Genomic DNA, 16804 nt, shown 5'->3' with positions numbered 1-16804 from the left:
ATTGGTGATAAATCCCTATTTCAATTGGTGATAAATCCCTATTTGAGGGGATTAGAATTATTATAAAAGGCCAAATTTCCTTTTCGGTTAAAATACTTTTTTTTAGCAAGTATTTTTATTTATTTTATCTTTTTAACCTTTTATAATTTAAAATAATTTTTTTTATCTTTATATTTATGTTTTTCAACTCTTTTTACCTATTACAATTTAATATAAGTCTTTTAAGTTTTTATATTTATAATTTTTTAATCATTTTAATTTTTATGATTAATTTTTTAAATGTTGTTTCTATTGTGTTGATGAGCTTGAATAAAAACATTAACGATATAAACTAAAAAGATTAGAAAAAATATAAGTATATGAATTAAAAAAGTATATCTTAAATCATAAGAACTAAAAGAGGCTAAAAAAGATAATTATATGGACTAAAATGTTTATTTTAAATTATAAAAACTAAAAGGTAAAGTAAGTGAAATTATAGAGACAAAAAATATTTAGCATGATAAATTTTTTTTATAAACATGTAATATAGATCAAGTTATAACAATATTGTGATCATTAATTATAATAATATAAGTTATCTTTAGTGGTGTCAAATGGGTCATTATGACCTGTTGGACCAAGAATGAGAAATAAATTTAGTTTAATTTTATATGAACTATGTTTTTTCTAGTTCGACCTAACATGTTAGCTCATTGGGTCATGTAAGATTAGGTCACTTTATTTTTTATTGGATCAACCTAGTTTGTTCGCATTTTGGATTGAGTCAAATTGAATGAGTTTTTTTTTTCAAGTCTAAATTTAAATAGCCTATCATGTTCTAACTTGATTGACCTTCAATAAAAATTAGTCATCAGTAAAACTGATGAATGCTTCGTATAAATAATATGAGTAAACACAGTGTTCAATATAGTGAATATAGTTTAGGTGCAATAATTAGAAAATCACATTTTCTTTTATGAAAAAATTAAAAAGGGAAAAATGTTGTTTTAATTAAATAATAGAAAAATGTTATTTCTACCAAAGTGATTTATAAGATGATTTTCTCTACTCATATACTCTATCTTAATAAATGAGAGTCATTGTTAGATAAAAAATAATCTTAGATCCCTAAAGAAAAAATATTTTTACAAAATACAAATCAAATGAAACATAAGACATAAATCTTTAGACAAACGATGTGTTATTAGACGAAGTAAACAAGTCTTACATCATAAGGTCTTAAATGCGTATTATTTATAATGAGTAAATAATTACTAAGTGCATGACCAACCAATTCCTTAATAGATATAACTACTAGGGTTAGCCTAGTAGTTGGGAGGGGAGGGATCGGGATAGTTAGAAGCATGAGGACTAAAGTTCAATCCTCATTACGACCATCTTTGTAATATTTCCTATCTTTACAAAAAAAAAATCCATAATAAATAGAATAAAGAAAACTTATTAGAACTCATTTATAATGAGTAATTACAAATTGATATAAATTATTAAATTATATTTATAAGATAAATATTAAAAATATTTTTTAAATTTTATAATTTGTTAATTAAATATTATTTTTTATTAAAAGATTAAATTAAATTTTTAAAAAATTTAATTTAGTCAAATTTTCACAACTATGATATTTATATCGAAAGGAGGATTTATAATTTTTTTTGCTAAGATATCAATTATTTCGATGTATTTAAGAATATTTGTATATATAATTCCACAATTGTTAAATATTATCCGTTTTAAATTAAACTCTCACAATTTTTATTTTTGATTGTTATTTAAAAGACCTTTCAACTAATGTGTATGTTTTACAATTTTTTTTTTATATATTTTAACTGTGTGAAACTTAATTTGTTTAAAAAAAATTTCTAAATCCTAATCCTTGAAGTTCAGACCAAAAGTAACAAGGAGACAAAAAGCATTAAACATTGCCAGCACAGCGTCGGTGGAAGATTATGAAAAGAGGATGCTATGTTTAGAGATATGCATATTCCATAATCTCTCACCATCACAAGTACAACTCACAAAAATAGCTAAACCAATCATGCATTTTGCTTTGTAACTTTGATCAGAAATCATCGCCATCACCAACACCTCCCCTCCCAGCAATACGACAACTATAATGTGTCATATATTAGAAGTGGGACCATGATTAAAACTTTCTTAAACTTCTTTAGACAGCATTGACCATTTAATATTCCTTTGTCCTTTTATTTTTCTTTTTGTGTGTCTAGTTACCTTCGTAGATGGCAAATGAAGACTTTTTTTGTTACCTTTTATGAATACCCTTTCCATTTGATTAAGAGAGATCCCAAGTTATCCCTATATCATTTTATTAATTAGACTGAAGTCAATCTTTTTTATTAGAATATTGGTTTAGTCTTGATGTAAACAGTATTGATCTCCATTTTTTAACAGGTGAACGCATGATATCTCATTTGATCCACAAGACTAATTGTTCAAGACAAAAATTCAACAAACAATACCTAGTGTGGTTGGGACTTGGGTGGGAGAGTTGAATATATTGCCCACAAGTTTTTATTTATTTATTTCCTTAATTCCGCTCCAATACCGATTTTCTTTTGTAACATAAATTAATTAAATAATTTATAGTACAAAAGTGATTGACTGATATTGCGTTTTACCAAATAAAATTTATTAAAAATAATTATGCATTTTAATAATTCCATATATAAATGAATCCTGGATCACGTGGATGTGCAAATGCTTAATTATAGTCCTTTAACAATAAGTAAATAACTAATTTGATGTTATTGACTAATTTGTTGCGAAGGATGATTGGATGATCAATCATAGCAAATTTTTCTTTTATATACGAGAATGACAATATGATAACATGAGAGTTTAAACTTTCATAACAATTTAATAACACGTTCAGAATATACATTATAACAAATAACATGTTAGTTTTTAAAATAGGCTCTAATTATTAACTATTAAGCATCATGGCATCTGTGTTACTTTTTTATATGTTTTAGATATAGAACGTTTGCAATCTTTAAATTGACTTATTTACTAATGAGAGGGTTTCTACTGATCCAACTTTGTATTTTCTGCTGAAGGGATGCGTCGAAGTAATTTATGTACGGTTGCAAGTATCATCCACCAGGCATCCTTTTGTGACCCATCCAAGATAAGGAGATTATAGATATTTTTTTCCTAGTTAATTATTTTTACTGATTGTTTATTCATTTATATAGTTATTCTCTTTGTTCTCTGGATGGTTGTGGTTGTCCTACTTCATTTGTAGTACTTTAAGGAACCTTTTTGTCTGCTGATATACTTTGGACACTTATATGCTTTATAAGTTTTAAGTTTTATCTTTTACAACAATCTCAGTCCACTGTTATTTGCTATATATAGGACATGGTTTGCCTCTTTTAAGTGAAGAAGGTACCCTTGCATCTTCAGATACAGGCAAAGAAATTTGGGTTTCTGATTCTTCACCATCTGAGGTACAATAATCTCACAAGTCCATCTTCCTAACCCCCTTCCTTGTATAAACAATTTTTTTTAATTCTTTATCTCTTCCTTCCCCTCCAATAAACCAAACAAACCCTAAAGATGAACACACAAATTTTACGAGGAAATACATGAAAAATGGTACAATGTAATAAATAGAGTGACACACTGGCATACAATTAATGGCGTTTCACAATCAACTACATGTGTAGCAAATTGTGGAAGATTTTAAAAATTTGGTAATAAATGTATAATTTTAAAAGTTGGTATGTAAAATTAGCAAAATTGTGAAAGATGAACAGAAAAAAGTGCGATTTAGCCTATAAGTTTTTATCTTTTACAACAATCTCAAACCACTGTCATTTGATACAGGACATTGTTTGCCACTTTTAAGTGAAGAAGTTACCCTTGCATCTTCAGATACTGACAAAGAAATTAGGTTCTTTGATTCTTCACCATCTGAGGTAAAATAATCTCATAAATCGATCTTCCTTGTTTATCTTTTAATGATGAAATTTCTGTTCATGCATTGATTGTTAGGTATATTTCAGTTTACCAGTCAAATTCAGTATCTACAGTTGGATAAACACATTCTGGCAATGCAAACCAATTCTCAAGTTTGCATCGCCAGCCTTTTTCAAGAAAGAAAGAGGGTTCCTTTTTCCTTAAAGAAATGCCATGAACTTCATCACAGCAGATGGCGAGCAAAGTTAAATAAAAGTATTAGAGGAATTAGGCAGCTCCATCATTCCTTAAAGAGATTAAATTAATATTATAAAAGTTTCTTTTTAATTTTTTCCAAAAATCTGTTTAGGCATTTACTTGATAGTAAGGATCCATGTCTTATGATATTCAGGCTGGACATAGGCATCATGACACAGTTTCTTTTTTTGTTTTATTGGTGTAAGACTTAGTTTGTATACATCAATAAAACAAAATAGAAATAAGAGTTTATAAAACACACATGCTTAATTTGTTAAAGATTTTTTGAATGATAACTAAAAGTAAAATCTTGAGACTTAGATTTAAAATGGATAATATCTTTATTATTATGGAGTTGTGTGCAAATATCCCTAAATACCAATAAAAAATAACAAGACATAATCCTCTTCCTGATAAATATATCCTCTCCTTTCTCAGACAAAATATCAATAACATAATCATAACAGTGATTTCATAATCATTGGTTGGATTCAGTAACAACCAATAACCCATACAAACAAATAACAATAAATAGGTCACACATCAATAGAACAAGAAGAGAAATAAGAATTTATAAAACACACACATACTCCATTGGTTAAAGATCTTTTGAATAATTATCAAAAGCAAAACAATAAAGACTTAGGTACAAAGTAAACAATATCTTATCAATATGGAATTGTGTGTGTAAATAACTTTTTAAAAAATAATAAGATATAACTCTTTTCTTTTGATAAATATATCCTCTCAGACAAGTTAAAAAAAATACCCCATAACATACACAATCAAACAAGTCTTCAAATGTAAGAATGCAAGAGACATTGTGTAATGGTTTTACTCTTAAGATTTGTTTTTCTTATGTGCTTGTTTCTTTGCAGATGTGATTGTTGCGGAAACGTCTAGCAAATTTTAAACCAAAAGCAAAACAAGAAAGAAAGAACACCAAGAATTTAACGAGGTTCAGCCAATTATGCCTACTTCCTCGGACACTACCAAATATATTTCACTAAGAAATATTACAATAGAGAGAGAAGAGAAAACTACAAGCCTTAGAAGTTACAAATGAACTTGTAGTTGGGATGATTTCAAAGTGAAGGGAAGGGTTTCTATATATAGAACCTAAGGCACTACACATTCCCAAACCTATCCAATGTGGGACTAATTTGGCCACATCAAAAAAAACTTATTCGATGTGGGACTAAATTTGCCACACATAAATTTGCCACACCATATTCAACAAATCTCCACCTTGGCAAATTTCATATTTTCAAATCTCTCATCTTTGATAGTGTCTACCAATGTAGTCTTCAAATTTTGATAATATTAATCAAGTCCAAACAGTGTTGGAACTTGATTGAATCTACTACCTTTGTCAATATATCAGCTGGATTCTCTGTGGTCCTTATCTTCTGGATAGCCACTCCACCTTCTTCGATAATCTCTCTTATGAAGTGGTAACGAACATCAATATGCTTCGTCCTTGCATGGTAAGTTTGATTCTTTGCCAACATGATTGCACTTTGACTATCACAATGCACCTTCACATGCTTTTGTAGAATTCCTAATTCACCAAGCAACCCTTGAAGCCAAATTGCTTCCTTCACAGCCTCTGTCAAAGCCATATACTCTGCCTCTGTTGTAGACAAAGCTACAGTTGACTGTAAAGTAGACCTCCAACATACCGGTGCTTTTGCCAAAGTAAAAACATAGCCAGTAGTTGATCGACGATTATCCAGATCTCCAGCATAGTTGGAATCACAATATCCAACCACATTTTGACCATCTTGTTCCTGCTGAAATACCAAACCAACATCTACAGTGTTCAGAATGTACCGTAGAATCCATTTCACAGCTTGCCAATGCTCTTTTCCTGGATTATGCATGTACCTGCTCACAACCCCTACTGCATAAGAAATGTCAGGCCTTGTACACACCATAGCATACATTAAGCTTCCAACAGCGCTAGCATATGGAACTTTAGACATGTAGGCTTTCTCTGCTGCATCTCTTGGAGATAAATTTGCACTGAGTTTAAAATGAGAAGCAAGTGGTGTACTAACAGGTTTGGATTCATCAGATATGCCAAAACGTTTTAGTACCCTTTTCAAATACTCTTTCTGAGTTAAACAAAGTCTTCCCAATTTTCTGTCTCTACTTATCTCCATGCCAAGAATCTTCTTTGCTTCACCAAGATCCTTCATTTCAAATTCACCATTTAATTGAGTTTTTAACTTCTCAATTTCCTCTTTGTTCTTGGAAGCAATCAACATATCATCAACATAAAGAAGAAGATATATAAAAGATCCATCATGCAGCTTGCGCAAATACACACAGTGATCGTACTTGCTCCTTGTGTACTTTTGCCTCAACATAAACTTGTCAAATCGTTTGTACCATTGTCTTGGTGATTGCTTCAATCCGTACAACGATTTTTCAAGTTTACAAAACATATTTTCTTTTCCAGCAACCTTGAACCCTTCAGGCTGAGTCATATAGATTTCCTCCTCCAAGTCTCCATGTAAAAATGCCGTCTTTACATCCATTTGAACCAGTTCCATATCCAATTGTGCCACCAAAGCCAACAGAACACGGATGGAAGAGTGTTTTACAACTGGAGAAAACACCTCATTGTAGTCAATTCCTTCCTTCTGAGCATAACCTTTGGCTACTAACCTTGCTTTGTAGCGCACTTCTGACTTGTCAGGAAATCCATCTTTCTTTGCATATACCCATTTGCACCCAATTGCTTTCTTTCCCTTTGGAAGATTTGCTAACTTCCAAGTCTGGTTCCTTCTAAGGGACTCCATTTCTTCGAACATGGCACTTCTCCACTTATCTTCTTCTGAACCTCGTTAAATTCTTGGTGTTCTTTCTTTCTTGTTTTGCTTTTGGTTTAAAATTTGCTAGACGTTTCCGCAACAGTGATGGCATACACAACTCATGTACCATCTTTTGCTGATACATGGGGATCGGTTATTGTAAGAAAAAGGTATATCTTTGCTTCTAAATTAGTTTGTTATCAATCTTGTTTACAAGTATTTATATGCTTTAATGAAATCCAGGCTTCGGACCAATCACTATTCATTAGTGCTGTGGTAATGGACGGAAGAATCAAAGCAAGAATAAATGAGAGTATTGCTATATCTAACTGGCCACCGCTTCCAGTCATCTACCAACATGAATGAGACTTTCAAAATCGCAAATACATTTTCTTTACAATTCACATTTAAGGTTCGTATATACTTAAGCATAAGCGCTTACATTTATAATCTCTTAATCATGTGGGGAAAAATTTGTTAGTACTGTCTGCTAAGGTCCTAGACTTTTACCAAAGCATCACTCCCAACTATCATGAATTTAATCAACCAAAGAAAAGGTCTGATTGTATTTGACAGATGAAAGGAAACAAAAGAGACACATGCATGTGGTTGAACCTATGAAGCGTTAATACTTTAATTTGCTTCACATATATGTATGGATGAAATATTTAAGTCTTTAAAATAATTATGAAAATCTTATATGATATTGATATTCTTAAGTACATTGTCAATACTATTCATATATATATATATATATAAAATATCTAAACCTTTCAAAATTATGAAAATTCAATACACTTATTTACATGAGACATATCAATATGTATAATATAGAAATATAAATAATTGTTCCTTGATGAACCAAAAATGAAGATATCCTTTTATATAAATGATTTCAATAAAGAAATTAGAGTGATAGTGTTATTCCTTTTTGTAAATAATAAAGAGTTATTTATGATGAAAATAATTTTTATGTTCTTGTTTTTATTAATGTAGAAGTATGTTCTTAATTTAGATTTGCAGAATTGCAATTATGTATTTATTATATTTTATGAATATTGATACATATCTAAACAGATATCTTTTATATATATATATATATATATATATAAATTTGAAAATAATTGTATCGTGATATGTCTTATCATGTATGCTTCATGGAGTTGAATCATATATGGAGTACACTCTTGTCTGGTTCCATATGTCCGAGATGAACGCCTTGAGGAAGAAGGTTGTATCTGATATTGAGCTCTTCAAATATTTTCTTTATTTCCATCATCAATTCAGTTCTTCGCTTGCCTTTTTCCCCAAACTCTTGAAAGTTCATTGTGTGAGTAACATAGACGCCCATCTTAATCTTGTTTACATCTTCAATCTCCTTCACTAATAAGTCGCGATTAGGATGCCAGTATTGTGGATTTTTCTCCGGGTACCTAATTTTATAAAACACATTAGAAAAAAGAAAAGCATGGAGACATACTACGAGGACACAACAGAAATAAGAGCTATTCCAATTTCATGACAAAACTCCACTCTTGCTTAAATTTCCTGCAAATAACGCATAGGAAAATTGGTGCACACCCCATCTCGCTGTTTGAGATCAAGTCTCGAATAAAACTTATATGCAATGTCTTAATTCACAATAAAATGCAACATGCTCCTTATATGGTAGTCTGGTTATACTTCCTCAATTTATCATAAAAAGGAAATCATAGCAACTAGAGAAAAACTTTGAAGGCATATATTGAAATGTTCATTTATCCTTTATTAGTTCATATGTGATTACATCCATGGATGGACAAATAATTCTTGGAAGCCAAAAACATAAAACGAAAATGCATTTAATGAAGGTGAGTTCAAGGTTCCATAGAAAAAAGGACTCTAAAGAATCTACTTATTTACTGGTGAAGATATAATTAGCTTACCTCTTTAATTTTACTTTCAGTGCCCCAATATTCTCAGCTGGTGTCATAAAATCAATGGAGAACTCTACCCCGTCACCCATATCTGAGCTTCTGTAATAATTGCTAATTGGTTTAGTGGCCAGAACAGAGTTTGGATAGTAAACCTTTTCATTATTAAGCTTCAACAAGACTGTTGTTAATATATTCATTTCCTCAACCAATAGCTGCCAGATGATCATAACTCATAAGGCATTAATATGCAATTCTCAAACAAGGAAAACACAATTTGGCATCTATAGATTACCTCAACACCATCAATAACACATCGATCACCAACAGCAAATGGATGCATTACAAACACGAACGATTGCTTCAAATATGTTCTTGCATGTGTTTCCAAACATGAAAGCTACAAGTACTAGTTGAGAAGAGAGGAATACAAGTACTTTTGTTGGTGCAATCTCCATCAGCAGAAGCTAGCCACACAATTGTGGTCCTACTAGGATTCCAGTCACGAGCTTGTTTAGTTGTTTTACAGCTGTTTTGGGGTCACTTAAGGCGTGTGCCAATGCTTTGCGTTCTTGGAATATCTTCAACTGAAGAGCACAAACATTATGGAGCAAAATCTTTGCTTGCCAAACAAACAGTATTTCAGTCTTAATTATCATGACACATTTTTAGATGAGCATATAAATATTGAAGACCATACCCACCAGTCTGTAAGGACTTTCTGGTAATCTGCCCCGTTTCTGCTTCAGCCAGTAGGGGATAATACCATTCGCACGTCTTCCTTAATCATGAACCTCCCAAGTTCATCTTCATCAATGTACCTATTCATAATGACAGAAGTTTTTAGGAGAAACAAGAGTAGCAGATATCGCAAAAAAAAAAAAAAAAAAGGAGGACAAATAATACATTTACAAGCAACAAGAAGTAATAATACTTATTATAATAGTGCATATATTCATACGTGCAACCTGGGGCAACGATATTCCTGAAAATGTAATGGGCAGCAGCAGTTGCTTCCATCTCATTAGTAATCTGTTTATCAGTTTGTTCATTTTCTGCGTCATGGAAACTTTCATTCAGTGCAGTAGAGATTGTGGACAACCCTGAATTTGTCATTGCGTCTACCAAAACCTTCATAGTCCACGAAGAAACTTTTTCTTGTTTCATCTGGTGAAGCTTTGCAATATCAATAGTCTCTTTGTGCCGTCTCTACCATCTGTACTCCTTAAACTAAAATGACTAACACTTGGCAATGCCCTGACCTCTCAGCCTCTTCTACAAGTGGAGGCCCAGAGAGAGTCTGCAGGATGTACTGATGGAAGAGGGATTCTTGGATTCGATCAAAGAAAGATTTAACTTGGAAATTTGACGCCAAAATCTTTAGTAACAATGTCTTGATCAACCACAGGAATGCTCCAATGAGGAGGGATACAAGAGTCCATGTTACCCCATTCAAAATTTTTGTGGCCAATTCAGATCGATCAACCCCATGTTTAATCAACAGCACCCACATGAGAAGAACCAAACGAAGCCAAATGAAGACCTGGACACACTCCTTCAGTCCATGGACAAAATACAGCACCTTTTTCCTTAACAAAAAGTTGGTCTCAATCAAGAAAACAACAATGTGCATGAACCATCTGGTAACCAACATGCCACAAAAGTTCACAACTCAATCAAAACCACACGCCACCTCCAAAAATTCAAACCCAAATCTCCATCCTTAGAAGTTTTCCAACAGTAAAACTTGCCACAAGGCTACTTGCAATGCACACAAACACAAACCATTCAATTAAAACCTTAGTTGTCACTCTCCTACTACGCTTATTTTTACCCAATTTAACTTTCTTGTAAATGATTTCATCAAAATCGTCCCCGGCCGGCCTGGGAGACGCCATCAACGGGATGGTGTCTGATCTATTAACAGTCCCAGGTTTGTTATCAGGTGATACTTTATCAACGTTGTAAGGTTGTTCACAAAACCTTGACTTGGGTTTGAAATACACCGGCCTTGTTTGTGATTTTCTCCGGGTAAGGCTGGCATTGGAATACACACAAGCCATGATTCTACGGATGTAACAATAAATAAATATCACCTAAAAATATCATGGTTTCACCTAAAAATAAAGAAATTAATAAAATTGAAATATTAAGGGTCGATTTGATTTTTTGTTTTGTATTTCATTTCTTTCTTAGTTTCCCCTTTTTTATGAGAGAAAGATAAATAAAATAATCATTAATATCACTTTCAAATGAAAACATGGTAATGTTCAATATAGTTTAGGTGTAATAATTAGACATTTTCATTTTCTTTCATTAAATATAAATATTTTGAAAAAGAAAAAAAAAACTTTGTTTGAATTAAATAGCAGTAAAAACAAATCACATTGTTTGAAGAATTGAACTAAATAACAGTAAAACTTATTTTAATATTTTTATAGAACAAACAGATTGTTTAACTTTCACCAAACAAATTATGACAAAAAGTAACGGGAGCAACAAAAAGCACTAAACATTGGCAGCGTAGCCTTGGTGCTGGAGAGGACAATAAGAGGAATATAGAGATACAAATTTTAAAATCTTACCAACAAAATATCTATAGCTAATCCAAGGTCAAGGTGGCTACCATGGACAATGGAGATGTCTCCCACCCACGGAAGGAGATTATTGGTGACCTTTACGCTTCATTGGAATAGGAAATCAAATTGAGCATATATTAATTGAAGTGATTTTTCGATGAAATTTTTAATTTTGTATTGCTTAAATTGATGGAATTAGGAAAGAATAATATACAGTTATTGATTTTTATTTGTTGAGTTACATTAAAATATTAAGTACACCAGGGTCCGTTTAGTAATAAAAATTAAGATAATATGTATATGATTTTAAGTTTAAATTTTGTTGTCATTATAATTTATAGAATAAAAAAATGTTACATTAAATAGTAGAGGAAAAGGAATGAGAAATATTATGAAAAGACTATTTTATAAGTAAATTTAATTTTGTATCAAATGAAATTTTAAATTTCAATTTAATAATATGATAAGATACGCAATATAATTATTAAATATGTAACTAAGTTTTGATTAAAATATCTTAAAGCAACTATTTAAACATTAATTATTTTAATGTGTTCCCACATTCTGTTCAGCTCTGTAAAACACAGATACACGTATATCAAGTTAAAACGAGACAATAACATGTACAATTGTTCAAAAAGTTGATTTCCATTCACAATAATGCAATAATGATGGAGCAAAGAAATTAAATAGTTTTGATCAAATTATGTCATCACTTTTTTTTTCTTAATTTTATATCAAATGGAAATGAATCATGAATCGTGTCACAAATGCTTAATTATAGATTAATAAACACATAAATAAATGTTGGATATAAAAAAAGTGCTACATCATTAAAATAAAAAGAAAAATAAGAGTTTATAAAATACATATATATCTTTTACGTGATAATCAAATGTAAAATTGTAAAATTATATATTCAAAACAGACAATATCTCATTATTATAGAATTGTATGAAAAGTAAATCAATAAAATATAACAAATTTATAACAATAAATATAAACATCTCTTCATATTAAATATCATAAATAATCTTAACATCGGTATCAAAGTCAAAAAAAAAACAAAACATAATCATTTTTTCTTAATATAAATATCTCTTAAGACAAAATGTTATAAAATAATCCTAACAATAAATTGGTAAAAAATTATTTCAGATTAATAAGTAATATCATATTTGAATTCTGAGTATACAACTATATTAAATATTTAGATATAGAGAAATTTATCATTTATGATAGTCTTAATCGTGTTAAACAAAATTGTCTCAAATATAAAATACTTATAATCTATTAAAAAAAAACTCTAATATAGTCATTTTTCACTAGAAATAAATTGATTTGATCGACTAATCTAAATTTTTAAGAACCCTCTTGACATATGATTTGAGACTATGGTTAATTGTTACGAAAGATGGTCGAGTGGATGGATTTGCATCCCAACAAAGGCATATTAGGTCAATCAGCTCTCCCACTTCGTCACCATCCTCCTTTGATGGAAGCACAGGCCTTAGCTTCCCCTCCACAACTTCCATAGCAATCTAAGAACATTTTCAGAATATACATTACAACAAAATAACATGTTACTTTCCTAAGTAGGCTCTATTTAGAAAGAGGAAAAAAATGTTTTGTAAATAATTAACAGAGAAGAAAATTTGAAGGGAAAGTCAATTGAATTTCTTTAATTAAAATTAACTTATTATAAATCTTAATTTTTAGAAAAGTTAAATGAAAAGATTTTTATAAAATTTAAGTATATAAAATACGTGTTAAGGTTTGCATCAGTACTCACAAAACCCACGTCAAATAGACAAATACCCACCACGTTCAAACCAAAGCTACTCCAGTTGCTTTCAAATTTCGCATCTCCTATACGTGTTCTTTCTATTAGATGTGAAACCATAAAAACATAAATTAATTTTAATTTATGCCTGTTCTCTCTATTAGACGTGGAATCAAAAAACAACTTAAGTGTGTTTGGAAATTAGTTGAGTTCAATTCAATTAAGATTAAAAATAAAGTTACACTTACAAGTTTTTACTTTTAATTTTCTATATTAAAACGTGTGTTTTTTCGTTGAATATAGTTTTAAACTGATAACTAAACATATTCTTAATAATTTAATTAATGCGTGAAATTCAATTTATTCCAAATTTATTTCATCTTATCCTTTTATAAGTATTTATTGAAAATTTTATTTAAACAGAACCTTACAATCGAATTTGTGCATCTCCAAAATTTTAGGATAAATTAAATTTCTGGTCCCTAAATTTTTTTAAAAAATTGATTTTGATCTCTATAAAAAAAATTTTATCATATTTTAATTCTCTAATTTAGAATTACATCACTTTTGGTCTTGAAATAGCTTGAATAACACTTTATAACCACTTTTAAACACTATTTTTAAGGACAAAAAAAATAATGCATTTTCAAATTAGAAGACCATAATATAATAAATAAATAAATAAAATTAGGAGGACTACAACTAAATTTCAAAATTTTTAGAAAGATTAAAAACATATTTTACTCAAGTTTTTAGTTCTCCGATTAATTGTCTTCTTTTATGAGAAAATCGTGATCTTATTTACTTGTGATTTTTTTCGGTGAGATTATTTATTTTCCATCGTAAAAGTTCATGATAGCATTCATTGTTTTTTCAATAATGTTTATTTCTACTTAATTGTTAAACATTTTACATATTTATCATAAATAATAAAATTTTACATTATAAAGCTTAAATAGTTTTAATATAAACAAAGTATTAATTACATTCCTTATTCTACATACTATTATTCAAAATTGAACAAATACGGGGGAAAAAAAAAAAAAAAAAAGGTTATGCTTGTTTAGTTTGATTTATTTTGAAAGAAAAAAAATCGTTAGCTTACCGATTATTTTCCAAAAAGAAGTGATTATCTAAATTTAAAGTGTACTAAATATAGTGGCAGTATAGAAAAGAAGTAATTGGAAATGAATTTGATGAAGTTACCTTGGCAGGACCAAATTGTGTCTCAATATAAGGGTATTTCCCAGTAAGTAGCTCGTTGAGTATGATTCCAAAACTGTATACATCACATTTTTCATTATAGGGCTCACATCGTATTACCTCCGGTGCCATATACACGTATGTTCCTGAAAAAGATGATAAAAAGAACATATTAGAACGTACCTTAACTTCATTCATAGCAAGTGCAGTAATATATATATACCTGTTTCTCCGGTGAGAGCCATTTCGCCATCACCCAAGAAGCGCGCATGTCCAAAATCGGCGACCCTAACATGCAAGGCATCGTCCAAGAAGATGTTACTGGGCTTCAAGTCGCGATGGATGACTTTGGGGTTTTGCTCGTGGAGATACTGCATGGCTTGGGCTATTTCCAAGGCCCGCATGAGTCTGTCCTTGAAGGGAGGAAGTGGCACGCTTCTGTCTCTGGGCCTTTTGCCCGGCCCATGTAGCCACTCCTTGAGCGTGGACTTCAGATACTCGGTAACCACCCATGCATGACGCGGAGGCTCCAGGCACGCGCCCATCAGTTGTAGCACAAACCGGTGCCGCTGTTTCGACAGGGTTTCAAGCTCCTGAGCAAAGAATACGACGCCGTTTGCGTTTTTGTGGAAGAATGACTCCGACATGCACTTCACCGCCACGTCATATCCGCGCCATGTCCCTCTATGAATTTCTGCCGTCGTTCCCTTCCCTACTTTTTCTCCCAACTCAATCTGCAAAATAATTTTAATTTTACAATGTTGGAGAGTGAAAAATATATATATTTATAGATGGAAATTAAGTAGTTAATTACCTCACTTGGGTCAATATACCATCCATTGATTTTGGCTTGTTCAGTGATGGTGGTTAGATTGGGGTGGTGGTGCGAAGGAGTGAAAGTATTGGAGTTGATGGTATGTAGAGAGAGGGGAGATTGTGGAAGTTCACCTTTGGAATGGACAATGAGGTCCAAGATTCCATTCTCCTGTGCTACTTGGAGACAGTATTTTAAGTAATCTTGGGTCCTTTCCATTCTTTTCCTATACATCACTCTCAGTTCTGTCTGTCTTTGAACCTCTTTTTCTAAACCTGCCACCTAAGTCAGCTCACACACATCACACTGGAAGCAAATATATCTAAATATTTCTTGATAAATTAGTAATGGTGTACGTGCATGAATTACCTTTACTTCTAATCTTTCATAACGCTGCTGGTGTTGCAAAGTTGGTGCGGTGGATGAGACAGTCCTAACGCTGTTAAGGCCCCGACAGCATCCACTGGGGAGAGGGCTAGCAACTGACTCTTTCTTGACTCCCATGTTTGACTTGGATGACTGACGAGAAAGGTTCTGCTGAGTACGAGGACTGCTCCTGTCCATCGATCCCTTTAATTTCTATGTTTCTCGAATGTTGTGTTCAATTTCTTAATTATGAGTAATGGAGTATGAGGGGAACCTAAATTTGGCCTTAAAGAGCTCCTTGGTCAACAATTCATATAATGAAGCTTTTCGTTGTTAACTGCTGGCGATTTGCACACGACAATCTCGACGGACTTTGTCATGAACCTTGCCTTCGGTTGCTTTCGTACAAGGATAAAGCTATGCAGTATCAGAAAATTACGACAAATGCATGCCACCACCCACAATACTTGGAACACACTATTTGATTTAGGTTTAATGGGTTTCTGAACTTTAAAAAAAAAAATAATTACATTCCTAAACTAAAAAAATAAAAGTCCATCGATTTCTAGAATTAACTTACCACGGCTATAAAATAACAAGTTCTAGTAATTTTACTAATAATTTAGAAATCCAATCATAAAAATTGTATAAAATCAAATATAAGATTACAATTATTTTTAATTTAGAAATTTAATTCAAATTTCTCAAAAAGTTGAGTGCTAATCATATATTAAAACTTTTAATTTATTATTAGATAAATTTTATTTGAGTTTTAAGAGAGAGAATGGGTCCAGGATTTTTAACAATTCTCGCATAATATGCATGGTTGGTAAAAATTAATAAATTTATTTTTCCATACATATACATTCCAACCAATCATTATTTACATTTTTTTAGTTTTTTTGTTTTTACAAATTTTGAATTTTTCATCACATATCTTCTATTACTTTCCTCCACGCTTTAGATTTCCCCAAATCTATCACTTAGAATTTGATAACGGAAAAGTTGATAAAAATAAATTAACTATAATGATAGATTAATTTCTGGCTGGCCAAATTGTTTGGTCTGCTTTTTTTTTTTTTTTAAGTATAATAATGATTTTTTTGGTTTGTCTCTATTTTTTGTTTGATATATATATATATATATAT

At 30.9% G+C, this 16804-nt stretch overlaps 1 protein-coding gene and 1 pseudogene across 2 annotated transcripts; both read right to left on the bottom strand.

The window, feature by feature from the left end:
- Positions 1-7823: 7823 nt before the first annotated feature.
- LOC109816096 (mechanosensitive ion channel protein 10-like) lies at positions 7824-11714 on the bottom strand (annotated as a pseudogene). The gene is made up of 5 exons (XR_014434868.1): positions 9873-11714; positions 9623-9732; positions 9207-9510; positions 8924-9126; positions 7824-8431 (listed from the first exon to the last, which is right to left on the bottom strand). The product of XR_014434868.1 is annotated as a mechanosensitive ion channel protein 10-like (transcript).
- Positions 11715-13809: 2095 nt separating this feature from the next.
- Positions 13810-15854, bottom strand: LOC109816126 (uncharacterized). Its single transcript, XM_083076262.1, has 3 exons — positions 15660-15854; positions 15310-15572; positions 13810-15256 (listed from the first exon to the last, which is right to left on the bottom strand). The coding sequence occupies exons 1-3, from the start codon at positions 15852-15854 to the stop codon at positions 14671-14673; spliced, it is 1044 nt and encodes a 347-aa protein (XP_082932388.1). The 3' UTR covers positions 13810-14670.
- Between the last annotated feature and the right edge of the window lie 950 nt (positions 15855-16804).

The sequence above is a fragment of the Cajanus cajan genome, chromosome 6, assembly GCF_000230855.2.
Source record: "Cajanus cajan strain Asha chromosome 6, NIPB_CcT2T_4, whole genome shotgun sequence".
NCBI classification, from domain to species: domain Eukaryota; kingdom Viridiplantae; phylum Streptophyta; class Magnoliopsida; order Fabales; family Fabaceae; genus Cajanus; species Cajanus cajan.
Note: the sequence above shows the minus strand (reverse complement) of the source record. Positions and strands in the feature narration are given on the sequence as shown.